At 40.5% G+C, this 27,757-nt stretch overlaps 1 protein-coding gene across 2 annotated transcripts in view; it reads right to left on the reverse strand.

Moving 5' to 3' along the window:
* The window catches only part of GLP1R (glucagon like peptide 1 receptor), an 84,165-nt gene that overhangs the window by 23,682 nt on the left and 32,726 nt on the right, over window positions 1–27,757 (reverse strand). The window contains exons 1-5 of one of the 2 annotated variants that reach the window (XM_040059929.1): window positions 17,510–17,642; window positions 8,960–9,069; window positions 6,286–6,392; window positions 2,749–2,902; window positions 1,154–1,313 (exon numbers count right to left, since the gene is read on the reverse strand). In XM_040059929.1, the coding sequence (XP_039915863.1) occupies window positions 1,154–1,313; window positions 2,749–2,902; window positions 6,286–6,392; window positions 8,960–9,069; window positions 17,510–17,546 (568 nt within the window). In that variant the 5' untranslated portion in view covers window positions 17,547–17,642. Of the gene's footprint in view, window positions 1–1,153; window positions 1,314–2,748; window positions 2,903–6,285; window positions 6,393–8,959; window positions 9,070–17,509; window positions 17,643–27,757 lie in introns of those variants that run through there. The other variant, XM_040059928.2, reaches the window with a different exon arrangement.

Here is a 27,757-nt window from a genome sequence, read left to right on the forward strand (position 1 = left end):
AGAGTCTAATTAAAACATATAGTTCAAATGTTAAACAAAATGGTGCTGCTTTTGCTGCATGCCTGACATGAAAGAATATGGAAGATAGAGAACTTTAAATAAAACTCTCCAGCAGGAAACTGCTATTATTTGCATTTATTTATTTATTCCTATCGATATACCAGAAAGCCTTTTCTCCTTATAACTCACATTTTTGTAGAATTGGGTAATTCACAATAATTTGCCATTTATATGCATTTTTCCAGTGAACTAATTTGTTAAAATATTCACAGTCAAAATCCATAGAGAGAGGAGGAGAGTCAAAGCAACTTAAACGTTCCAACTAGTATCTGTGAATGCACTTTACTTGGATTTACTTTCATCTTTCCAAATGTGGCCTGATTCCACCAAAAGGGAAAGGTAGAGAAGAGGAAGGGAGAGAATGCAATAAAAGTACATGCAAGATCACTCCAAAAATAGGATTAATTCCAAACTCTGATGTATTTTCAGGTGACCTACACAGTGAAAGAATCAAAGCTTTAGCCTTTCTACAGAAGGTGACCCCTGCTCAACCAGCTGATTTAAAGGCATCATAATCCTTGATTTCAAGCACACACATGCCCATGGTACATGCACCTGACCCTTTTTTCCCTAGACATTCCCTCTTTGACCTGCTCTGCCCACTTAGCCAACCTGACACCTCCTGTCTAGCAGTCCCCTGCTCATCAGCCCCTTTGCATCACCCCCTCCTGCTGCCACCGTTTCTCTACCATTGTCCTCGCCCAGATGCAAAGCATCATTGCTTTTTTGCACCACAAGTAGTTAACAAGTCTTTCAATGCAATGGGAAATTTTCAGGAGATGAAGCAGGACAATCCAGCAAAGTCCACACCCAGCTGGAACCTCCCACACATAATCTGTTCTGGGAAGCTGGTGTTCTGCAGGAAAAGTCCCATGTGCCTGCCACTGGTTTGGTTCCGTGTCCCACAGCCTCTGTGCCATGAGTGTCCAGGAGCTGTGACCACGCACCCTCCAGCCCAAACCAGATAAGGGATTGGGAACAAAAAGGGAATGCAGAGTGCGGGACTTGAACTGGAAGCACTAAGACAGACACACAAATTTTCCTCTTATATATCTGCCAGTGCAGCCACAGGCAAACAGAAAAATCGACTCACCCCAGCCAATGCAGAGATAAAGGCGGAAAATCCTCTGCTCAGAGAAGACTGAAAGTACCAGCAGTGTGTACAGGTACATGCCTTCCACCAGCAGCCAGTAATAGTTTGCAGCCACACAGTACTGCATCATCACGAAGACCAAACGGCAGCTGAGTGATTCCTGCGACGGAAAAAAGCACAGCCCAAAGTAACGCAACAGGGAATAAATCTGAGGATAAAAGGATACTAACTCAAAAGACTGGTTCTCTTTCCTACTCTTGCTCCTCATAAAAGAGCTTGCTAAACTAATCACATTATTTTATTACTGAATGGACAGAAGCCAGTGATAGGTGCTATGCACAGCAGACAGATGCTTTCAACAATATTACTCCTTAAAAAAAAGTACATGTTCTGTATTTTCCCCTCAATAAGAAATGGATTTTATTTTGAAAAGCATGAATAAAGATGAAGAAGTGAAAAGTACTATATCAACTACAGTCAGTGAATCTTTCACTTTCCTGGATACTCTATTTTGCAATTGAGAATTTCTCTATTAAAAAAAGAAGAGTGGCTGACGTAAAGTTGACTACTTGCCAAAGCAAAGGATATTTTCATAGAATAGCAATGCTGCCCAGTGAACTCCATTTAAGAACAAATTCTCTCATAGCTGGTAAATTAGAGATGATCAGTAGGGTTTTAGATAAGTCTGAAATCTGATTATCTAATTAATGTATCCATCAGACCTGATGAAACCACTGTTGAGTAAACCGTGTGAGTAAAAGAGTCTACGCTTTTTGGAAAGAGAAAATGACTGACAAGCCAATATGAACATTTCCAAACCATTTAAGATGTGTTTTATAATGTTATTTTCTGGCAACTGACAAATTGCAGATGAGAAAAAAAAAATCAACCATCATATGAGATTCACTAAGTAGTTTTAGCACTTCTGCCTAAGGCAGTGTCAGAAAAGGATGGTCACTAAGGATGTATCACTCCAACCCTGTACTGCAGCAGTAAATGCCATATCCATGTTTTAGAGTCACCAGAGCCATGCAGATAATAAAGCTACCTTTCTTTGAGGTTTCAAGTACATTTTGCATTCCAAATCCAAATGGGGAAGGGCACACTTTCATCATTATTTACAAAAGAGCTGTATATCTTCTCTCATCACTTAGAAGTATTTAATTAACCTATTCTTCCAAAGCTTTTCCAAATGCTTTCAAATTTGCATTTTAATCAGATGCATCCTTTTTTCCCTGTCATTAAGAGATTATGTAGAGACGACCAAAAACAACCAACTTAGCTGGTGGACAACCAACTGACCAGATGGACAGTTCTATCACAAAAAGTGCTGGCTTAGGGAAATGGCCTCTTGTCACTGCTAGAAAGAAGTGAAACTGCAGCACAGAAAGAAGACATGAGCATTGGTGTATGTATATATATATATTTGTATGCAAAAAGATCAGCTTCTTGTTCCCCTGTCTAGTGTGGGCAAACTTCCCACAGGTAGAGAAACATGTCATGCCATAAACTAAAGAATTTAATTACCTGCTGTCATGCAGACACCGCAGTGATGACTCCAATATGCTGAGAATGACCACAGTGTCTGCCCTTACCTGGAAGGCTATAAGTCCTTCCCACTGGTACTCTTGTGTGGCTGTGCTGTACATCCACTTCACCACCGAGTCTTTAATGAAAACAGATATAGCCCGGAGGATGAAAGAGGTGAAGAGGTTCAGGTGAATGTAATTCCTCGTGCAATGCAGATGTCTGTAAAAGGAAAAATCTAGTCCAGATCCACTACTTACATGAAAGATGCAACATCAGACACAGGACTGAGAAAGGGAACAACAAGCCCTGTAAGAAATCAGGAGGCACCAGAGGAAATCCCATAACTTGAGAAAGGCTGTCGGGATTTCAAACTGCCTTTGGGAAGAAAATACTATCAAAGAAAACACGTTCAAAGCTTCAGCCCTTAGAGACAATGCTTGGGTAAAGGAAGAAAATAGGTGCGTTAAGAAAAAATATATTTCAAAAACTTTAAAAAATGTAAAAATAAAGTCATTTTCAGAAGCCTTATCTGAAAGGGCTAAAAAAAAGTCAAGTTCCACATAATGCTGAAGCTAATTGCTTTGAATTGACCCCAATGTCATTACGCAAGTTTACCTTGGCAAAGCTCAGGACTGGTGTGCAGTGCAGCTTCTGGCTGTGCTCAAACCCACAATGAAAAAACATCCACCTGCAAATTACCCTTTGACAACAAGAGAAAAATCTGTATTCAAATTGCCTTCTGGGAGAATTGTAAATACTTTCTGTAGAAGTAAAAGGAACAGATTTTTCACCGCTGTGTTCAGAATTGAAAGCATAAAAAAACAAAAGAAAAATCCTCTTGAATTTCAGCAGCCAGCTGCAAAGACAATAAAATTGCTACTTGTCCAAAAAAAGCAAGTTAAGGGATAGCAAAAGAAACTAGAGTCATGTAAATGGCATCCAATTGCAGAATGCTGCCAATATTTTACCAGCCTTATTCACAAACATTTTTCTCCCAGCTCTGCAAGGGCACACACTTTACATCAAAGTACGTTACTCTGGGTATGATTTTTAAGATGCTAAAAGACACACATAACATAAGGTAATCAGCAATTATTCCAGCAAAACTTTCAGTGAACTTGTACTTTAAATGTCTGGTTTTTACAGCTCTATAAATTTTGTTAGAAAAATTCACTTAGTCAGAAAAGTAGAGGTTTGTACTGAAGAACAACTTGTTTGTCATAAGTCAGATCGATTTTTTTGTATCACTTTTAAGTCACCATTTTTTCAAAACGTACCTATTATTAATAGTTACGTTCCTTAAACTCAAAATTCATTTGTTGCTACCCTTCAGAACTGCTACACATTTCAATCTGGTTGAGAAAGTTATGCAAATTAGGCAATTGATGAAATTAGGTTGCAAGTAGTTACTGAGTATTTCTGCTACAGGCAGTGCAAGTGTTTCAAATTGTTTCAGTCATGAAGTTATGGGCCTAATTCAGCTTCCACCACTGAAATTAGACTTTCCTTCCATTTTTTGTTTTCAGAGGATGCAAAATAGGACTCTAGGGAGATATTGTTTCCTCCGCTGCATCACCTTTACAGACAAAAAGGTTATTCTGTAGTCCAAGAACTTTAAGAGGCCCATTGGTGTTTGCACATCATTGAATTAGATTTTGATCCCCATTTGTTGATGCTGAGGAGCTCTGGGGAGACGAGCAGAGTTTCCAGTCAGAATCCAGAAACTGCAATTCACATAGAGGTAGGTCTCATGAGATCCAGGACCAAGTTGTCTCCTGGTAAACAAGACAGGGGAACACAAAATGGATTGATGGCGTAGTTTTAACAAGACTCTTGGTATCTCTGATGTCTCTGGAACCTCACTTTCAAAATGAGAAGTACACACATGTGTATACTTCTCCAGTCCCTGCTTCACAGTTGAAGGAAAAAATGCTATAGCAAAGTCAGGGCATCAAAATTCCCTCTCCTACCAGTCCTTGGTTAGAAACTTGCTCTTTGTTCCCTGGCAGAAAACATCCTTTCTTCCTTCCTTCACAAAGTACATGGTTGCGCTCTGTGACCTTTACATTTAGGCTCCTAAGATTACTCAGGAAGTGTCATTGATTGGTGAAATGAGGAGAAAACAGTTATCCTGGGAGACATTTGGAGACTGCAAGGCCATCTGCTGCTTTTTCAGAAAGGTCCCAAAGTTGCACAGGTACAACGCATACAAATGATAATTATCACATGGCATTCACAGAGGGTGAGCATGTCTCTGGATTTCCACAGTCATTTTAAAACTTCCTTGATATTGCCCACCTATGCTTCTGGAAGGAGAGGGGCTAATAGGGTGCTAACATGTATGGTTCAATGTGAGAAGGCTTGCATCATTTTAGTTTTGGAAATCAGAAGTTAAAAGACAATTGCCTTGTTAAATACATAAGGGAAGAAAGGAAAGGGACTGCCTTGCTGAAAGTGTAATGCAGGCACCAGAGCAAATGACCAATAACTGGCAATGATAATTCTTCAGTCAGGGAAGGAAGTTTCTTAAGGATCAGAGCACTGAAGATTCCTGACTTGATTTCAAGTAAGAGTACCAGGACATGAAACATTATATTTTTTAGGAGGCAGCTTTATCAGGACACAAGAGGGATGGGACCTGGCTGTAGAAATCAGCTTCATGGCAGAGGGACTTCCTTCCCCCAACAGAACAGGATCTCATCTTTGTGTGTTGTATCAGTCTCCTGTGCTCAGCACCCTCAAACTGGGAAAGTCTGGCTGGAATCAAAACATCTCTTGCATTTACAGAGAGGAAGGGAAAAAAAAAAAAAAATCCCTATTAGAATCCGAAGTTGTGTGTTTTGGTCTGGTGGAGGTTTTTGTCATTTATTAATTTCTTAACCAAACACACACGGATTGTATCTTTGGCATGTGCAACCAAGAGTGTCTACATTTTTATATGCTCTGTTGAATTTGTACATGCAAACCTGGATGAACTCAGTATGTCACTATGGCCAGCTGACAGCAATTTATTTCAAAAGCTTTTCAAGTTTCAAATTAGACTCTCTTCTATATTGTGAAAGAAATAAGAATTTCTGAAAGTTCTCCAAAAAAAAAAAAAAAAAAAAAAAACGGTCAAAAATCCAAAAATCCATTTCTGCACATCTTGCATGTGAGGGCAGGGATATAGGCCAGACTGAGATTTATGCTCTGGGTAACTCCAAGCAGAGCAAGGTGAAAATTTTCCTCCTAAGTGTCCTTACCCGTCTCAGATTTGTGCCTCATCTGCAAGGTGAGACCATGAAAGAATGCTTGCATCTCTTTTACCACCTCTTCTAGTGGAAATGTCATTGAAATAAAAACTTGCCTAACAAAATATTCTAATTGATAAAAAGTACCTATTCCACACATTCATATGGGTAACTGCAAAGATTTGGCAGTTTTACCTGCATTTTGAGAAGGAATTATTATAGAAAGGAACAGAGAAGTTACAAAAGATAGAGAAATAATGAGGTGATGGAAGGAGGGAAAAAAATAATCAAATGTTTCTGTCAAAGTCTAATACTGTCATATAGGAAAACATAAAACCTTTAGTCCACTCTCTTCAAAGCTTCACCAGTTACCTGAATCCAAGAAGAATGGCAGTTGCTATTACAAGGGCAGAGAAGGAAAGAGCATATCCAATGGTGTATATGATGGACAAATTCAGGAGCTGTTCTTCTGGTGCATCCTGAGAGCATATAAAGAAGAAAAACAAAAAGTGGAGGGGGAAAAGAGAGACTTCACGGCCTTCAGTTCTTTTCTCACAGCTACTTTCTAACTTCCATAATGATAACCAGAAATCATTCTCCTACTTTCAAGTTTAAATGCACATGTCAGATCAGTCTTCCAATTTCCATATGCTCTAAACAAATAAAAATTTAATCTTAATCCCTCAGCTGCTCCCAGGTGTTCACTCAAATAGTTGGGTTTTGCAGCCTGGCTAGAAAAATAGATAATGAGACATTATTTCATAATAAAGTTGGAGAAACATAAATTACCACACAAGCAAGTGTTAAAACTGATGGCAGGAAGCACAGACACAATTCAAATCTGCAGTAAAAACGGAAGACCCAATCTTTTCAGACCTGAGCACTTCAAGCAAATCTCCTTACTGTGATAGTGAGGGGGGTCCTCATCTACACTTTGAAGTGCAACAAATCAGGTCCTATTTGATGATTTGGAGGCAAAGCATGCCTTGCATTCACATAGCTAAACCCTTTTCTGCCCCCAAATAATCTGTCTTCTGTCTCAACTAAGCAACCTCCCGGTAACAAACCACAGCCCAACAGCATCTCATGACCTGGGTGTTACTGCACTGTTTGAGAGAGAGCAACCTGCTGCAGACCACAGCAGTGGGGGCTCTCTTCAGATTCACTGAAAACATGATTATTGAGCTTGAAAAATTCTTGCTTGAAAATTCTGGCCAAAATCCTTACAGAGAAAAGAATTACTTGAAAAGGTGCAGGCAGCTCTGTATTTTAACACAGCTGTACTGCTCAGCCTCTGAGGCACATTCATACTTACTGTTAGTTCATCTCTAAGCATGTATCTTTGTCTAAATAGACTCAGGGATTTTATTTCCCCTTCTTCAAGCTGCTAACTCTGATTGATTCCTGAGACCTGTGCTGTACAAAGGAATGCATTCCTTGTACTTCATAAATTAGGTACAGTTATTCCGATGTACTTTGCACAGCCAGGAGGATTTAAGGTGAACATACAGGCTGTACCTCAGATTTGCTAGGTTAATGCTTTAAAGGGAATGCAACAAAAACTGCCTTATGAAAAGGAAAATCTCTTCAATATCAAAGCTTAAGCAAACAACTGAAACCTGACAATTTAAAACATGCAAACAGATGAAAATGACATCCTACACCTAAATTTATAAAGTTTCACTAACACTTTGGAATTTGTTTTAGTTACATTTGTAATATAACCCATGACAAACTTATAAAAACAACTTCTTGTTCCTGCATGCCGGATGCATAAACCAAAGTTACTATGGGGCTCTATATACATTAGCTAGAAAACCAAACATGGCTGTTCACATTTCAGGGAGTAACACCATGTACAAGGGGTTTCAGAATCCAGATAAGTTCATGAAAAATTGCAGGCAGGTGCCAAATGAACAAGTGTTACTATTAGGTACCCCAGTCATTGGCATGTCCCAACACAGGTCTGGAAGAAATCATAATGGCCAACAAGGAAAAACTCAAATGACCAGGCTTACACATAGCATTAAGACAATGTACTCTTCTGGCATAGCACAGAACACAAAAGGGACAAGGAGTAAGTCTGCAAGTTAAAGGAAAGGTTAAAATTCACATATTCCAAGAACAGACACTCTCTCTTTCCCCATCTCCTAGTTTGTAGCCATTTATTCCTTCTGAAGAATGAGACACTGAGCAATGGAAACTACAGAGGGCATATATGCTGCAGTTCTTGGGACTTTCACAAAGTTGAACTGTTTTGACTAGGTAATGCATTGGTTTCCAGTATCCTGGGATAGAGAGAGCACACTCAGTTTCTGTGTGGAAAAGCATCGCCCTTGGAGGTTCACAGTAGTAGTGGTATCACGTGTCACAGGAACGCACACAGTGCACTGGCTGACGCCAGTGGCTGTCAAAAATCCTCAGAAAATCCCTGTGCTCGCCTTCATTTAGTGCCAGACATCTCAGCTCCCTGCAGAGTAAAAAGCATGAGGGCAAGAAAATAACACTGACAAGCCTAATTCCGTCACCCACAGAAAATGAAGGTATAAAGACAAAAAAACCTTCAACAAAAAAAAAAAAAAAAAAAAAAAAAAAAAAAAAAAAAGGCAGGGATTGCCCCATGCCCAAAGGTGAAAAAGCAAACATCCTTCCGTTCCGTTCATCCTAATCACCTTAATAGCTGCTAACAAGACAGAGCAAACGGTCACTATTACAATGACGTGACAATGGAAAAAACGCAAAGGAATAACAGGGGGTCACTCCTGCAGCTGAGCTCCTTGCACCACACCACAGCTGGGATGACCTGAGTCACTTCTCTTAGCTCTCACGTACATTTACACGTGCTCTCACCTACCCTCCATGTTCCCTTTGTTGAAGGGGAGAGACCTGACGTCCCTCGCCATTAGGCTTACTGAAGTGAGTCACTCAAGATTACTTTGACAGGACAAAAATGTGTGGGCATCAACAACTCCTTTTTTCCTCTCTTCTTTGTCCTAAACAACAGCAGAAAGGGGCGGGGCAGGGGGGAAATGGGAAAAACTCTTACCTGGTCAGAGGGCTCACACTCAGACAGGTTCCTCCAGGGCAGGGTGGAATTCTCCTTCAGCAGCCAGGTCCCCTCCAAGGTGCAGAAGCGATACACCTGCCCATGCAGCACTGCCAGGAGCAAAATGAGCCACAGGGTCAGCGGGAGGAGAGCCTGCTCCACCAAGGCTCACAGAGCATCTCCATGCAACCCTCCTTCCTCACCCACCACTCTCCTGGCTGGAGGAGGAAGCTGCAGTGTAGCAGGGGAAGTGCTGCATCCACTCCCTGCCTGTCCCCAAGGTTCTGCTGCTTGTCCTCAGGGCCCCAGAGCAGCTGGCAGGGTATCAGACGGCACCAGGACACGTTCCAGGACAGTTGCTGACCATTCCACAGTAACAAGAGACTGAAATAATGGCTGCCATCTTTGTGTGGTTTTACAACATGCATAAATTTCAGCTCACTAAAATATTAGATTTTGAAACGTGAATTCTAGGAATGTTAATCTTCAGCTATAGATTTTACAGGGAAAAGAAGGTGCACAAAGATTAAACGTGATTTTTCTTTCCTGAAAGCATGCAGACCCAGAGAAACCTCAGCACAGGTAGGCTAACACAAGCTTTTCAAAATGTAAATACTTATACAAACATCTGCGCTACAAAAGGAAGCCATAAATCTTTTCCTAAACTACCCATGTACTCTTTCTATTCCTTCTGTCTACATGTTTGCATAACAAAATTAGCAATAAATTAAACACCTTTCTGGAGAAGTTAGCTGCTTGATCTCGTAAAAGCAAGTACATTGAAATGGCTCCTAATAAAATTATGTCAGACCAAAGCACCAAAAGAAAAACTGCAAAGGGAAAGCAGCACTCAGTCATAGTGTATGAAAAGAAACTCCCTCTCTAGTGTCTGGAGTACTAGGGAAATCTAACAACTTAGACAGCTGTACACATAAGCAACCTGGAACTGTTCTACTATCAGCTGGCTTTGCAAAGAAAGTTTCTCACTAACCACATTTTTGACCCAGTAAACTGACCTATTGTACATAATGAAGCTACCCCTCAAAATGCAATGCTGGGTCAATCCCTCAACCAGGGTTAGCCTCCACCCAGACAATGTTTGGAAAAATACAATATTCTGGGGTACGAAAAGCTGAGTTAGGAAGAATCAGTTCTACAAGGGCATCAAGATATCTCCCAATTACAGCTTTTGCTCAAACCCAGTCTGGCCTGCTGCAACCTCATCCTTTTGTCAGCTCCCTCATTACTGCAAACTAGAACCATTAGAATTTGGCACTTCTGTTCAATCAGAAAATTTTAAAACTTACTTGAAATTCTAACAATCCAGTAGGTTATTTGCATGTTAGTTGACAACTGACCACCCATTTGATAATTGTCAGCATCAGACAACCAGTAGGTACCCTAAGTAATAAATATTTTTAAAAAACAATATAGACATTAATATTCTAGTAAGCCATTTTTAATGAGTATGCTAAATGGCAGCTGATAATGCCTCTGATAGGCACAGCCTATGTAGTTTTGTAACTGATAAACTGACTATACCATTAAGAGATAATATAAAGATGATATAAAAATTAAGTTGTGCTTGTGGAGATTTTTTTCTTACTGTTAAGGGTATCTGTTCACATGAAAACAGGAGAGAGATTAGGCACAGCATCTGCAACACACACATTCACAGCCACTAACTGCACCTGCTCTCATTATCTATTGCCAGTGACAACCACTTCCTTAGGTCAGGGAATTGCCACGGTGTTGCTCAAGGGTAATAAAAATGTTTATTTAGGAAAAGAAGGACTAGGGAAAACATGGGTCCTCTCAGGAAGGACAGGGGAGACCTGGGTGCAAAGGACACGGAGAAGGCTGTGAGGTATTCAATGGCTTTTCTGCTTCAGCCTGGAGAAGAAGGCTCCAGGGAAACCACACAGCAGCCTTCCAGTTCCTGAAGGAGGCTACGAGAAAGCTGGAGAGTAGATTTAGATTAGACATTAGAAAAAAGTTCTTTACTGTAGGGGTGGTGAGTCACTGCAACAGGTTATGCTGAGAGGCTGAGGATGCCACGTCCCTGGAAGAGCTCAAGACCAGGCTGGATGGGACTTTGAGCAACCTGGCCTAGGGGAAGACACCCCAGTACAGGACATGGTGATCGGAACTAGAGGATCTCTCAGGTCCATCCACCCCAACCAGTCTATGATTCTGTGAATGTATTACATATCATTCCTCCTCCCACCCACCCTTAGGATTAGTGGGCAGCAAGTTGAAGTAAACTATTCAAAACACCTATGCAAAAGAAGCCCTAGGAGTCACTAAATATTGTATATTTGGAGCCAGTGAATGGGAAATCCAGGAGGTTTAAGTCCAGAGTCATATGACTAGGAAATTTTGTCTGACTGCCATTAGATGAGCTCTAACCAAGTATTACAAGACAAGTTATTACAAGGAATAATCTCAGAAAGCAAGAAATTTGACTATATTCCTGAAAAAAATACCCCAAAACAAACAAACAAACAAACCCAACCAAACAACAACAACAAAAAACTCCAAACCCCACACTGTGCTAAAGGAGACTTAATTTAATAAAAAGCAAGAATAAAAAAAAAAAAAAAAAAAATTCACATTTTCTGAAATTCATTGTGAATTCCCCCCCTCTACCAGTAGTTCTTAGTGGCAAGGTCTAATTGGGATGAATGCTTAGCTTCAATATATTTATTTTCTCTCCCAATCATCATGACACACTTTAATTTTCTTTTTTATAGATAACACTTCTTTTTAAATAATGAAGAGAAAAATCTATTGTACCCTGAAGCCTAGCATATGTTAGAGAATTGAAAGGTTTACTGTAAACGAAACAAGGAATTTGCTATCAGACAAAGACCAAGCAATTCATTTAGATATGAAGAAAGAAGAACGTGATGCTATTATACTGGACAGGAACATTCCTGCCACATCTAGGAGTCACAAACACTCAAAGTGAATGGCTTTTACAGACTTCTAGGTTGTCACAGACTCACAGATTGCAAAATTGTGGTGATCAGTGCAGGACTCAGAGGCAACTGAAGGTCAGCTGGGCTGTCTGTACCCAGGAAGAGCCTTAAAATGTAAAAGAATAAATCAAACAATTTCCAAATAGATGAGACTGCACATCACAATGTGAGAGCTTAAACACCTGATCTATGGAATAATTTATTAACCAAAATCCTTATGAGATAGGAAATGTTAAAAAAAAAAAAGAAAACTTCCACTTTAAGGCACCATTAAGAATCCAGTTGGTACATGGGACAATGCTCATGAAAGAGCTGAGAGAGTGCAGAATGCAGGACATGAAAATAACATAGGGCTGGTGCACTGCAGGCAGCCAGCTGCTCTCGGAAATGTGAAAACAAGTCTCACTGTTGTGGAAATGGAATGCTTTCAGTAATGTGTCAGACTCCCCATTATCCACACAGCATCACTCTGTGGAGCTGTGAAAGGCTCAGAAATGGACAAACACCACTCACACGAGACCCTTCATGCCCCGCAGCTTGGCCCACCCATCACCAGCCCCATGCAGGGTCTCCCCGGCAAACCCAGCCCAGGGGTGCGGACACCTTCCAGCGCTGGGTGATCGCTCAGAGAAGCTGCCCAGAGCTCAGACTTCACATAACATGACCATGGAAAGGTGTGCCTTTGAAACAGAGCCCTCCCAAACAGCATCAGCCTGCAGCCGTCCCTCCTTTCTCCATTTCAGAGAAGCAGAAGGCAAACAGCCTCCATGTACCTCTCCTCTGGGCAACAGGCTCAGTGTCACAGGCACTGTGACAAAGGGCTGTTAGTGACTGATAGCTTAGAAGAGAGTCACCTGAGCTGAATGCTCATCCCCAGTCTTGCCTCAGCGAAGTGAGGGACAGAGTAAAGCCTCTACACCAGAAACTCTGCTCTGGTGTTTCTCTAAAATAACCAATAAAACCTGGAGACTTTAGATCTTCTCATATACAAAATTCCACCAAAGTTCAAGGAATCCGCTAGCTTTTAATCAGAAATGTTTTGACTCAGGAATTGCAAGTGTCTTACCATTCTTACTGCTCAGAGGAAAGCATGTGATTTGCAATAAAGCTCCCTAAAAATGTTTTAAAACAATTTTTGCACATGTACTTTTTATGACTCTCTCTCTGCACAGGTGGTCATGGATTAAGATAGCAGAGATTTTCAACCTTCTAAAACAGATAAAGGGATAGTATATGCACATATCCTGTCTTTGCTGAGGACCTGGTCCAAAGCTCACTAGGAACCTCATTTCCTGCAACTTTCATGGGATGCCATAGCTGAAAAGAAAATCAATTCTTAATAGACACTGAGGCAAACTAACAGCGACAAGCTCGGAGGTGGCCTGTATGCCGCTGCAGAGAGAAGACACCCACACAGCTTCTCTGGCAACTGCTGAGCAATTTCAACTTCTTGTCTGCAGGTGCTTACTCAGAGGCAATTCAGATTTGTTCAGGCCTGAATTCTGCAGAGCAAGCCCTCTTGCCTTTAATGCAGTCACAACACCAAGCATACAATGACCAGTTGTAACAGACCAGAATGAGGAAGATTTTTTTAAAGGTTCAAGGTGGTAGTTGCCTCTTTGCTATCCTGCAATACCTTCTCCCTGTCCTGTTATGCCTTCTGTTACCATATAGTCAATTTTTGAATCATTCTATATTCTAGAGTTGGCTATCATCCTCCACAAATAAACAAACACATCCACAGCCAGTGCACAGGCAATGTGATTTTATTTACTTTTAAAGTTAACTGCAAAAAGTTGCAAAACCTTTGGAACAGCAGCTTAATGGCGTAAGTTTATTTGAACAGTGTCAATCACACCTCATTAGAATTACATGTTAAAACATGGACTTATGCCCAAAACTCAGTCTCTGTAAGCTGATAAGAGGTAGAGAGTCAGCACTGAAGATAATAACATCTAGCTGGTGAACCTGTAAATCAAATCAAATCCCAGAAGTAGATGAATATTTTTACATAAGGAGAGCATGGCCAAAAAGATCACAGACTTTACCTTATTAGCCCCACTTTTATTAGGAAAAAAATTAATGTCTTCTCTGTTTGAAACAGCCAACCTCACCTGCATTTTACAACATCAGGGTGTCAAGGTCAGTGTGACATTACTCACCCAACTGTCTCTGAGGATAAACTGGAGCATTATTCATTGTAAAAATAAATTACAGCATGTCCTAGCCAATCAATTCTATTCAGGCAGAGAGATGAGAGAATGAGAAGAACAAGAGACTGCAGTTTTGTCTGTCTGCTCTGTGTCAAGCATTATAGACCTGTCCTTTGTTAAACATCCATTCTCTACTTCCAGCAGGGGAATTGTTTTGGAAAAGGTAACAATTTTCTCCATAAAACAGGGTCTCGGCAGTATGAGAGCATCACTACAGTCCTCAAGAGAGACTGGCTTGTTCCTGAAATGAGCAACCTGCCCTTTGATGGGGTCAACAATCAGAATTTAGGAGGTTGCACCCCTATCAGTCACTCTGTTCAGCTATCACTTGCTGTGACTTGGGACAACAATCCCCTGAAAGGAATCACTCTTGGCTGTAAAAGCTGCTGCTAAGTGTCACTCAGCCCCAACCCTCGTGCTGCTTTCTGCAAAGACATCCTAAACCTAGGACTCATGCCTAGGAGCATGCAGCTAAAAACATGACATAAGGGAACGGCCTGAACCTGAAGCCTCCAGGGAGCTGGAAGAGCCCCAGCCCGCACCACTGTCCAAGAATCACATTTATCAAAGTGCTCCTTTGTGCTGGGCTTACCACCACGTCATCTGAAATTATATTACTTCAACAGGCAGTTTAACTACAGGTACTTTATTTCATATTCTTTCTCACCATTCCTCTTCCCTCATAATGTATTAGTCATCTCAACACCTTTGCTTTTGTAAGAACAAAAAGAAAAGAAAGCCAAGCTTGTGCTTGCTTACTTGGATCTTCCCTTGCACTGTGTAAAGCTGGCTGTTAGGTGGGTGCAAGCTCGAGTGTGAATGCATTTACTTTTCTTTTTCCTCTTGTTAGTCTTCTTCCCTACAGTGTTCTGGTTTCTTCTAATTTGAAAAGGCTGGAGGGATTCTTGGAACTTTTGAGCTAGGAGCTAGTGAAGAGGAACATTCACAACAGGAATGTTTGAGTCTGTTTCCCCACCTCTCACCCAAACGATCCATACTACTGAAAATTATTCCCTTTCTGCAGCAAGAACTTGAAGTGACCACCTGACATGACCTTATGCAGACCTAACAGATACCTTTACGTGGTGCAAGGGAAGATCCAACCACACAGAGGCCACACTGCAGGCTGCACAGACACCCCTGCATGTCCTGGAAATTCTCAGTGCCAGAACCCTCTGCTCTGCTATCAAAAGCACAAAGTCACAGACACTGCAAATGGAGATGATGCTCTTTGGCATCACCCAAGGAATATTGCCTGCATATAAATTCTTATTTAAAAGCATTCCTTTCGAAATTACACTAACACAACAGCACTAAGGAAGTGTTAAGCTAAAGCTACTCGTATGATTTCTAGTTCCACCCAGTAACCTTGTTTCTACATACACAGTCATTCATCTTTTTTCCCCCCCAAGAGAATCCACGGTTTTATTCAGGACACAGAAGAGAGGGAGATAATTTAATGTGAAATTACTCATTCTTACTACTGTGAGATGCAAGCCATATTTAGACGGACTGAATCAAGTATATACCAAACCCAGCACTTTCTTATTTGTATGGTCCATTCAAAGACCACCAACAATTCAGCTCCCCAATGAACACTAAAGGCTATTAGCTCATATGCATAAAGAAAAAGATCAAAAAATAAAGACCATATTTTGCTAACATAATAAAATCACATTTACACAAAAAGAAAATTACGCAGCCACAAAATTTGTTCTGCATGGGCACATTCAGTACTCCTAGTGCAGATCATCCTTGCCAGCTCTGCAATACCTTGCCCCACTCAACACAAACTTCCTCAGTTAATGAGGCAATGATCCTGCAGAGAAGAGCCCCCTTTACTACATCTCACATGCAAATCCATTCTTCATACTGAAGGAATAAGATCTGTGAAAAAGAAAATAATCACAGAATATAGCTTCATAATTAAAAACTACTTGCATAATGGTGGCCAATAAAGCTTATGGAAGCAAAGAAGACCATACCAAATCATAAAGTATTCCTTAAGTCACAAATTTATACATCACTGGGTATGAGTTAATATATCAAAAATTAAAACAGATTTCTGGAAAAGAATATTGTTTTTAACAAAGCGTAACCCTAAAAGGAGCGACAGTCTCCAAGCATTTAATTTGAGGAACTTGTATTAAGAAAAGGCTGCATTAACTATGCTAGACAACACTGACACCTAACATAACTTTTTGAAATTAACTTTAAAAAAATCATAAAAGTGCACGCATGCATGTGGGCATCAGGTTTAATAAAGAGTGTTTATGAACTATAAAAGATATGTGAATTAACGCAATAAAAGAAGGCAGCTTATGAAAAACAAGTATTTATGATAATGGTACAGCTTTGTCAACATTTGGTAAGATACCAAAAAGCATCATTAAAAGTTTTGTTCGGAATACATAAAAGGTTGGAATACATTTATTGCAACAACAAACGTGATTGGAAGTTTAATTTAAAATAAACTTGTAAAAATGCTGTTAAGAGGTTTTGTGTTTTTATGTTGTTGGATCAGTTAATGTAATTAATAGAAGCCATCCTATTAGAGGATATTAATATTATGCAAAAAAAAAAAAAAAAAAAATCTGCAGTAAAAAGTTCTCTTAAAAGGCTGCAAACCACACAACTAAACCCTTCCCAAGGCAGAGGAAGGGATCTATTTTACTATGTCCTTATTCCAAGGCCTTATTAAATAAAAAAAAAAAAAAATAATAAAAAAAAAAAGCTGAAAGGAAAGCAAAAAACTAGACAAATCATTAGCATAATGCTTGTTGAGCTAATGCAAGTGGAAAAAAAAACAACAAAAAACTTTGAGAAAAGACAACAGATAACTAGCACAATAAATATGCACAGCCAGGAGAGGGATGGACACATGTAAATAAACACTGGTTGGTTGATGCAGCTTCTACACAAAACAAAAAGCCCCAGAACATGAAGGCTAAAACAAATGCCAGGTGCTGCAAGCAAACTGCCAGTCTTTGGCAACATGGAAATTAGTGGTATTTGGTTATCCACAAAAACAATGGTATAAATAATATAAATTGTATAAATATGGTGTAAACGGTATAAATATTAAATAATCCTAAATTTATCATCTCTCACAATACAGTCATAAAGATCATCCAATAATCTTGAGCAATAGGAAGCTTTCAGCACAGACACCTGCAAAATATATCATAAAATTTATCTCAAGCTACAGTTAGCTCTAAATGAAGTTTGATATCTTCACAAGAATTAGCCACTATCTACAAAAAATAAAGAATGTGGATACTTCAAAGTAGAACAAATAAAACAAAGCATCCCATCCATTTTAAAGACTTAAGACACACCATTCTCCTGTCCCCTACCTGCATTCCTCTCCTTGGTTCTCCTCTTCAGGTTCATTCCTTCAACCCTCCCTGTTGCTGCAATATTTAGTTCTATACCACTTCTCTACCTTTGCACTGTTTCCCCCTTTCCCTTTCCCCCCACATTTCCCTATTTCTCTCTCAGCTCCTGCTCGTGGTTGCCACTTTCCAGAACCACTGTAATTAAAAACACCTAATGCCAGGCTCTCACTTCCTCAGCCTTCCTCATCATACTCCAAGCTCCTCCAAGCAGTGAAGACTTGCAAAAACAATGAAGAACACCTGCTCTCAGATCTGGACCTACTGCAGCCAACAGGGCCACAAGAAGCCCTGCTCAGCCCATGCACCAAAAGCACATCTGGCCTCAACAGTCACACACACTTCAGGAGAAAGGAACATTTCTCCACATGGATGTGGCCTCTGGAGACTGTAGGTGCAAACAAGCACACATAAGGAATTCATCCCCCCACAAGCAGCAAGAGACAAATCACCAGTATCACAGGAGCCACGCTCTTCTTTCTCATTCACATGCCAAAATACAGAATAAGATCTCAACAAAATGTTCTTTTGATGAAAACGTCAGCCCTTAAAACAGAGTTCTAATTTGCTGAACTTATCATGCCAAATCCTACAAATCGAAAAACAAACTCTTAAAAATAAAGGAGAAAAAAAAAAAAAAAAAAAAAAAAAAGGACCAAGCAAATTTATTATGGAAACCACCATCTTTTCTGTCAATAGTGACTGGAGGCTACTAAAGCTGCAGGTATGTCTGGATTTACCTTTCCTTTACAAAGTCAATTTTTTCACCAATCTCAATGACTCTTACCCTCCCACCCATACCTGGGACCTATCCCTGATCTAAAAAGGAGGATCTCTTACACCCTTATATGGGTAATTTCCCCTCAAGTTCTCCATTCTATTTTCATTTCCATTCAGTTTCCATTGCTTGAGAGATATTTGGAGGGACATAAAATCCCTTTCACTTAAACTTCTCTTTTCCTGCCAAGGAGCAATCCCTTCCCTTGAATAGTCTCTGCCAATGATACCTCACATTTAAAAAAACTTAGAGAGGCCTACTGTCATTCATCAGTCACACCAACACAATGTTTTCCACATTTTACCCATGTTTTCATTCTGTTTAAAGGAGTTGTTGGTGCCCTGCCTCATTAAGCTCCAGGACCATTACCAGGCAGTTTTTGCATAAGTCAGTTTTTTGCCTTGAGAGGAAATATGATGATGAGCACTTGATCCTTCTCTTGCCTAATTCATTTCTGCTCATTCCAATTGTCAAAAAGTAAATTAGAACCAGAAAGTCATATGAGTCTGACCAGGCATCAACCAGCATTATTTTTGCCATCAAACAAGTCATGTACCCAAGTCCTCTCATAAACATTGCCCAGAAAAGCTTTATTCTTATTCAAAGAAAAATTAAAGTGATGCATGGGAATCCTAACAGTTAACATTTGGAGCATGTTTGAAGAGGATTAGACACTTTCAAAATTCATAGCAGGGACCTGGGTCTCTCAGGGACAATCTAGTCTATGACAGAAAAATCTCATGGGGAAAGTCACCAATAAAACAAGCAAGTAAGAAAGAATAATAGTGCTAAACAAATAAAACTGTGTGCATGATTAAGAAGCGTAATCCTTGGAAAGATCAGCATACTTTCAAGTTAAAGTTGCATACTTGAAATGGCGTGAAAGGGAGGATGTTTTATAATTAGACTTACATTCAGACACATTTTAAGTCAGTCAACATTCTTTTTGCAGGACTACTCTGTCAAATGAAAATATTATAAAAATTCAACCACAAAGCAACTAAATTCAAGAGACGAAGACTCAGCTGCCTTTAAATAAAACATTTACTTATATATACACATATATATGTAGATTGAGTTGTATCTTCACCAAAAGTTAACCGAGGATATTGGAAAAATAAATAACCTTTAAGTTCACTATCACATCCAAAGCATATCTGTTATGTGAGAGGACACACGTAGGTTAGATATGAGTCTTTCCCATCACCCAAGGTGAAGTGCCAGGAATTCTCAGAAGAGGAGGAAGAAGTGAGCCATATGGGAAAGATGATCTCCACCTATGCTGTTTTAAGATCAGACATTCACATCTTACCACATCTTCTGGGACTTAGGGAAAAAAAAAAAAAAAACAAAACAAGAAAACAAAACAATCAATATTTTACTAATTAACAACATTTAAGTATGTTGTAAGTTAATAAACTGTTTTCAGCAAAGCATTTAATTATGTAGCACACACAAACGCTATTGTTTATTCAGATCCTTAATTAGTTCAGTTTAGTCCTTGTGCGCAGCAATTAAAAACTGCAAGTTCTGAGGTGTAAGTAACCTGAAGAAAGGTTTGAGGTCCCTCTGTTTAAGTGTGCACTGGTACAGAAAACAAATAAAAGCAAGTAGACAATAACTCCAGTTATGCAAGTCTGCAGTGAGAGCACAGATGAAGTCTAAGTAATTGCTGAGCTTAAACACATCTAGGTCCCTGCTAGACTAGCATGGGCAAGGCACAGAGGCAGCCCAGCTCTTCCTTGCAGCCAGGTCTAGTGGTATTCATGTCTCACTGAAAAGCACTATTCATGGCCAGATCAGCTGTAAAAAAAGTCTCAAGCACTCACAAAATGAAGCTCAGCTACGTCTTTTCTGAGGTGTGCCTTGACATCCTTGACAGTGCATTTCAAGGAATTACTTGAAACAAAAACATGATACAGTTATAACTAAAAAATTTCTGGAAAACATACAGTCCTGCCAATTGCTCCAACTCCCACAGACACAGCAAGCTGATATCCTACAGCAGGCTTGTCCAGCAGTGCAAAACCCATAATTCTTCCTAGGTAACAGGTGACCAGATCTATAGCTCACACATGAGCATTTCAGCGTCTGGCCATATGCAAAGCTGCCTGTCCTATAACACATTTGATGTATTTTGGTTGCAGCAGGAGAGGAATCAGAGCAGAGAGCTTTTCATTGTCCCTACAGAAAGTCACATCTCAGCCCAGCTGGAAGGTCATAAACCACTGCACTATTATATGTACCTCAATCTGAAGTTAAGCAGTAGTTTATTTTAAAAGCTGTTTCCTTTGCTTAAGCAAAAATGATAAAATGGAGAATGGCATTGCCATGTGGCCCAAAATAAATTCCTGTTAATAACATCTATCTTTTAATGATTTTAAAAATTATTTCTGCCAACAGCCCCTATATCTACCCTTGAGATGAGCAACATATGTTTGAGAGTTCTCTGGTATACTAACAGATGGAGACTGACAAACAGAGGCAGAGGTGAACTTGAAAAACTAAGATTTTTTTATTGTTATTATTACTTTAAGCAAACTGAAATTGCCAATTAGCTTGAGACAGCTTCTGATGCAAGGAAATATAAATTTTGAATTGCTTACGGGTTAACAAATGCAAAGAAACATTTTTCACTGAAAAAAGGTCAAACATCTTTTCAGCATTATGGAGAACTTTCTGGAAGCTTGGTTTTATTAATGCAAAGAAGGGAAGAAATTTTATTAAATGTCCAATCATCTTCAGCGTATCCAATATTTGAAGTGAAATTTATTTTCTCGCATGCAAAACGACAAGCAGGTACTTTAACTACACACTCACGAAGACATCTGCTGTCTTGGTTTTAAAAGACCATCTCAAACTGTGAAGCTGGATGATGAAACAAGAAGTGAGAGATGAAACCAGACAAGGTTTAACATGGTCCCTTGAACCAAATGTTCCTGCCATGCATATAACTTCTAAAACTGTCTGAAGGAAAACTCTCATACAAAAATGCCTGCTTCCTCAGCTGTAGGGTTTTCCACAGAGCCCTCCAGACAATAAAACAGTTTCTTTTGGTCTGCTTTGCGCAGGCGACATCAGAGCTTCACTGCCGCAGCATAGCTATCCATAGGAGGTTTCACAAACAAAATCAAACACCTTTTTTTGTGCTTTTGCTTCTTGCTGGCACTATGGCACTCTGTCCCTATACAGAACCGTGTGCAAACACAGGCAACTCAGGGAAAGGGAAGAGGACCAGGTAAGAAAAGATTACCTGCAAAAGCTTTTCCAGTGGTCCAGGCACTCCAGCAGCAATGACACAAAATCCAGCTGAGGCAGAAGTGATTCTCACCTGGGTCATGGTACAGCATGCCACAGACCCAAAGCACACATGGCAACACCTTGACAAATACAAGAAGGTTCTGTTTCCTTTCTCAGCCCTTCTCCTTGTGGGGCACAACAACCACAGATGGATTTCATTTGGGATCAGATGAATTCATTTCAACACTTTTCGTTTTCCTGCTTGTGCAGCAGGGAATAGAATCTGCAATATTGCTCTACATGATATGGTTACAATTGTGTAATTGTGTAAGGACAATTACAGCTCTTGGGAAAAGAAAGGCACCACACAATAAGGAAGGTATTAATTCACGATTTAAGCAACAGCCAGGACTAACTTAGACACTAATGATGGGTGGGGACTGTGCAGACAATTCCCATGATTGCTGCTGCACCGCAATAAGGTTTGTCTATATCTCATAACCCTAGGGAAATTGCTTTAAACAAGCATAAAATCCTCACGGTCAAACTGCTAACCTCTGGTACTTGGGAGTTCCAAGGTAACACCCGTTCCACCTGCAGCCTCCTGCAGAGCCCCTGTCTAAAGACACATCAGGAAAAGAAGCTCTGCCGCCAGAGAGAAAATGGGGGGTGCTGGAAGAGGGTCTCAAACATAGGTTACAGCAAGGGGAGATGAGAAAGATCAGACCTTGATATATCTTTGCAACTGACGGTACTCTGGAGCAGCAACCCAGTCTGATTTCTGCATTTTCACACCCCCACATTAAGGTCAGCTCATACAATCTCTGTGACTGGGCAAAATTATTGTGTGAAGTACAGCTATGGTGCTAGATATCTCCACAATTTAATCAGACTGACTCCATCCCCGGTAGCCAGAGGCAGCCACAAGGTTCCTGTCAGAGGTCATTGGGTATTACTTCTGGGTTAGTCTGCCACCAGAGATACTTTCAGGCCTTTCACATCACAGGCTGGAAACCAATGTTGTTTCCAGGGGTCCCCAGGCTGTACTTTACCTGATGAGCCAGGAGAACAAAGGAGCAGGTGTCACTATTGCAACACAAGACACAGTAAAGTGAAGATAACACAGATTAATAAAGTGAATTATAAGAGACAAGTGATTCAAGCAAACGTGAATGACAATGTAAGTTATTAGGTAAACAAAGTAAACTATTTCAAACTAGGGGAAAGGTAGATTTAGAGAGCATAGGGAGCTAAAAAGCACTGAAGCCCAATGGACAACATCAATTAAGGCATACAAGCCATCTGGCCCTTCACCTGGCACAAGAAACACTACAATTGAATGAGATCTTGATAGTGCAGAAGTCCTCCAAAGGCCCGTGTGTGGTTGTTCTGGATGACTTCATAGTAGTACAGTCAATTTGTTAGGTGTTATACCTCCCTCCAGGATTGAAAAGCATCCAGGGCGCTCCTAGGGCACAGCTTCTGGTTTAGTTTTCTCCAAAGAAACAGACACAAAAGCTGCTCAAACTAAATCAGTCTCAGCAAGCAGCACAATCAGGGGTTGCTTCAAAATTCACTGCTGTGCCATAGCAAGACACCAACACAGATACAGACAGGCATCACACTAATTCAGGTGTCAGACCCCTCAAAACTAGAGACAGGTTTTAAGCTGAAATAAAAGCATTTAAAGATTTCAGATTTTGACTGGAGGTCTGAGCAACAGCTACATCTGTGCTGATGCAAGTTCGCAGCCAGCCCTGGTGCAGTCCAGTGCATATAGGAGCAAAGGATGTGGCCACTGTTCACATAACTCTTGTTGGAAACTAGTACCTCTGGAAGGTTTTTTAATTAAAAAGGATTTAGTGCTATTAAACAATAAAATATCAGAACCCCAGAGGAGGCATAATTGCAAGATGAATTGTGCAGCTCCACAGTTTCCAAATCCACATGGTGTTACTGGCAGCTGGCCTTCAATTATGAGAAGGTAACAAGAAAAAGCACACAGCCAGTGACAGTGAGGCAAGGTGCCCGTTGTCCCTTAAAGGAGCCCCTACTGCTTCCCTCAGAGCTTCGGCACTGACTGGGCTTTCAGACAGCTATGGCCCTAGAACTTGTTCTTGTCTCTCCAACTACAACATGGATAGCAAGGTGTGCAAAGTCTACCTGGTGTAACTTCAGTGCTCTCATAACCTGAGTGGCCTTCACATACAGGAGGCAAAAGCTTCAACACTGTCAGTGACAAGTATAGAAAATTTGCCTTCAACGAGCTCTGGTTGTGGGCCAAGATCTGTACTGGCAACTTTACAGACCAAATTCATTTAACAATAACCTCCCTCCTGCTACTTCAGCATCTCCCCACAAACACCTGCCCTCAGTGGGAGTTGCATAAGAATAAATAAAAGCCAAACAGAGCTAGAGTGGCACAGATTTGAGAAACTTCTGTAGTTTGCTCTTTCAAAGATAAATAAGCAGGCAAAAAAAAAAAGAAAAAAAAAAAGGCATTGCTTTGGTTTGGGGTTTTTTTTGGGGGGGTAAGGAAGCAAGACACACAAAAGCTAAGCATGTGCTTGTTTTGACAGTCGATACATTTCACTTTGTATTTTCAAAGCATTTCAAAATAACACTTGAAAACCACGAAATCTTCCCAAAGAGAAAATTTAACAATTGCCCTACAGAGCCCTGAACAGAACACATTGTTTGACCAAAATTAGATTCTCTTCCACGTTCCATTTGCCCCAATGATCCTGCTTCTTGCTGTCAAGAAGCAAGGAAGAGCTCTCTCACTACATGCACAAAGCTATTTTATATGGCTCTCAAGGACACAGATGACTTTATGAACTTCTGCGATGTAGCTGCAGCCCAGCAGTGTCTGGGCTCCTCATCTGCTAGGACACCAACCCCGGTGCTGTGAGACACATCCGCCACCTACTTCTCATTCCAGTGACAAGGATTTAACCTGCATCGAAGCAGAGGCTACTCTAAACCTCAGCCACTTTAGCTTTAGCAGAATACTGATTAAACAGATACTCATAATATTCTTAATTCATAGTTTTCTTTTAACAAAGTGATAAACTGACCAATATATTTGAAGCAGATGAATGCTAATACAGCTGCAATCACAGCAATCAGGAAACTGATCTCCATAAGAGAAGGGGAAAAAAAAAAAAAAAAAAAGACTCAGAGGAATGAGGAGAAATCCCCACATCTCAGCTCGGGGAAATTTCCAATCTAGTTTGCTTCATAACTACAGATGAAAAAATGACAGCAGTGCAATGCCACTGAAGAAAGCGGAAAAAACCCAGCCTTCAGACCACATCTCAAAACTGCACCCACAAATGAATACCTACTATTTCAGTGCAACCTATAACAAAAAAAAATTGCTTTAAAAATTCAGGTTTCATTTACTTGCCTGTCAAAAAACACCCCAAACCTCTGTAGCAATACAGGCATGCACGGTTTCAAGCATATAATCTTGGTCTAGTGTTGTGATCTTTTTTCCTATTCAATTGTTGTGAATGTATTCCCAGCCTTGAGTCCATCCTTGCAGACAGCATGCCAATAGTGACTCTTTCAGGGATGCTGACACACCTGCTAGGTAACAACAAAAAGAAGTCTCAGCCTCAGCGTTTCCAAAGTTATCTCACACTAGTGGGACAGTATTGATTGTCTCTGCTGTACTTTATAGGCTGCCTTTGCAAGCAGCATTTTCAGAAAGGGTTGAAGATAAATGTTGCAATCACAAGGGAAGTGATCTTGTAAGTGTAAGGAAAAATCTTGCAAATGCACATATTCCTTAGTACAAAAGACCTGTAAGCCCATCATGCATGGCTTTGTCTAGCAAAAGGCGGGTCTTGAGCCTCTTTACGCACACAAATCTGAACAGGCACACAGCACTGAACACCAAATTAACTCTCAAGTTTCTCAAAGAACAGATTCCCATCTCCCTGCAGTTGCTCCTGTACCCTGAGATAAATGAGCAATCCAAAGAACTGAAAAAAGCATTGCTGAACCACACCCACAATGGAAACAGGGATTCAGAAGCCACCACATTAAACAAGCAAGAACGTCACACCTCAGTGAGCAGCTCTGTGGCATCACACAGGGACAAAAACCTGTAATTCCCCAAGGAATGCTCCAGCTTCCTAATCATTTTACCATGCAAATTCTCTTCATCTTGTACTCTAGTTGACACCAACAGAAGTTTGCAACACCTGACAATAATCAGTTACCAAGACTTACCTTATAAAAAGAGAAATTAACAGAAGTAGAGAATAACAAAACAGTCAACATTGGATTGAGACTCTAGATATTTCCCAATACAGCAAGGAACTAGGGCAAGTTGCTCAGGTTCATGTCTAGTCAGGCTGTGATCATCTTCACGGACAGAGACTCTAAAACCTCTTTGGGTCACCTGTGCTAGGCATTTGACCAACCTCACCATAAAATAAATTTAAAGGGTATTTCAAAATGTGAGCATACACATTGATAAGATCTCCTCTGAGGCCCTCTCCAGGCTGAAGAACATCAGCTTTCTCAATCTCACCTCATAAGAGAGACACTCCCACTCCTCAGTGAACTTCACAGTCATTTGCTGGACCTCCTGAAGTAAGTCCATGTCTCTCTCACACTGGGGAGCCCAGAACTGGACAAAGCACTCCAGATGTGTAACCCCCTGGTGTAGAGGATCATCCTTTTGAGAGCTGCCACTAATGCTTTCCTGATACAACCCAGGAAGCCACTGGTGTCCTTTGCTTCAAGGGCACATTGCTGCTCATGTTGAGCTTGGTGTCCACCAGTACCTCCAAGGCCTTTTCTGCAAAGTTGCTTTCCAACCAATCAGCACCACTGATACACACAACCTCACAGGATTCCTGTCAGTCCATTTTTTCAGCTTTTTGTCTAATCCACACTTCATCAGTTTATCAAGGAGGATGTTATAGGAACCTGTGTCAAAAGTCTTACTAAAGTCAAGATGAACATCTCCATTGCTCCTGCCTTAGCCACCAGGCTAGTCCTCTTTTCCGGTTTATCATGTGTGATTTCACCTTCATAAACCCATGCTCACTACTCCTAATCACCTTCTTGTCCTTTAAGTGCTTGGAAACCGTTCCCAGGATTATTTGTTCCTATAGTTGCCTGGGGACTGACAGAATGCCAATCACCTGTAATTCCCCAGATTTGCCTCCTTGCACTTCTTGAAGATAGTGGTGGCAATTGCAGGAATCTCCCTCAATTGCCATGATCTTTCAAAGATACCCTCACAGCGGTGTTAATCAGCTCATTCAGCACTTGTCAGTGCATCCTACCAACTGCTGTGGACTTGGGTATATCACATGAAAGTGTTCCATATTCTGATCCTCATCCAGTTAAGAGCAAGTCTTCCTTGCTTCCAACTTTACCACTGATTACAGTGGCCTCAGATTGCTGAAAGTGAGTTTTACCAGTAAAGGCCATGATGAAGGCAGTGAATACTTCAGTCATTTCCCCATCCTTCGCCAAAGATTCTCCAGCCACACTCAGCAGTGGATCCAAATTTTTTTCTCATATATGTTTAGAAGCCCTTTTTGTTGCTCTTCCTCTCACTTGGTAAGATTCTGGGTGAGCTATGTCTTTCCCAAGGCTATCCTTTAATAACCAGTGAATGCTTCCTGGATCACCTTTCCCTGCTTCCAGCTCATCTACATTTTTATACAGAAGTGGTTAACTCACGAAGAGACTCAAACTCAATGCATCCTCCATTTCAATACCCCATCATAAGCAACATTTGGTTTCAAGTGACTCAATAAAATTCCCAGGGGATTTCTGGAGGTATACTCCAGCAAGCTTTCTACAAACTTGAAAACCTGATTCCTAGTCAAGGGAGCAGCAGTCTTAAATATTTGAGTATGCTTAGCTGAAGCACTTTGTACTTGATGACCTTCCCTGAACATGTTTTGAAGGTACTTCCCAAAAGTTGTCTTGTATTTTCCTCTTCTCCATTTCCAGTAGGTGATGAGAGGGAAGTCCTGCAGTGCTACAACCTATTTCAAGTAGGGGGCTAAGCAAGAACAAGTAATAAATATGCTTTAGTGACCACTCTAAATCACGGGGTGTTCAATTTTCTACTGCTCTAGATCTTCTATTGCAAAGACATTACCTCTTCATCACAGCAGCTCATTAGCATTCACTTTGAACATGACTCCACAAGACGT

The sequence above is a fragment of the Hirundo rustica genome, chromosome 3 (genome assembly GCF_015227805.2).
Source record: "Hirundo rustica isolate bHirRus1 chromosome 3, bHirRus1.pri.v3, whole genome shotgun sequence".
In the NCBI taxonomy this organism is placed as follows: Eukaryota; Metazoa; Chordata; class Aves; order Passeriformes; family Hirundinidae; genus Hirundo; species Hirundo rustica.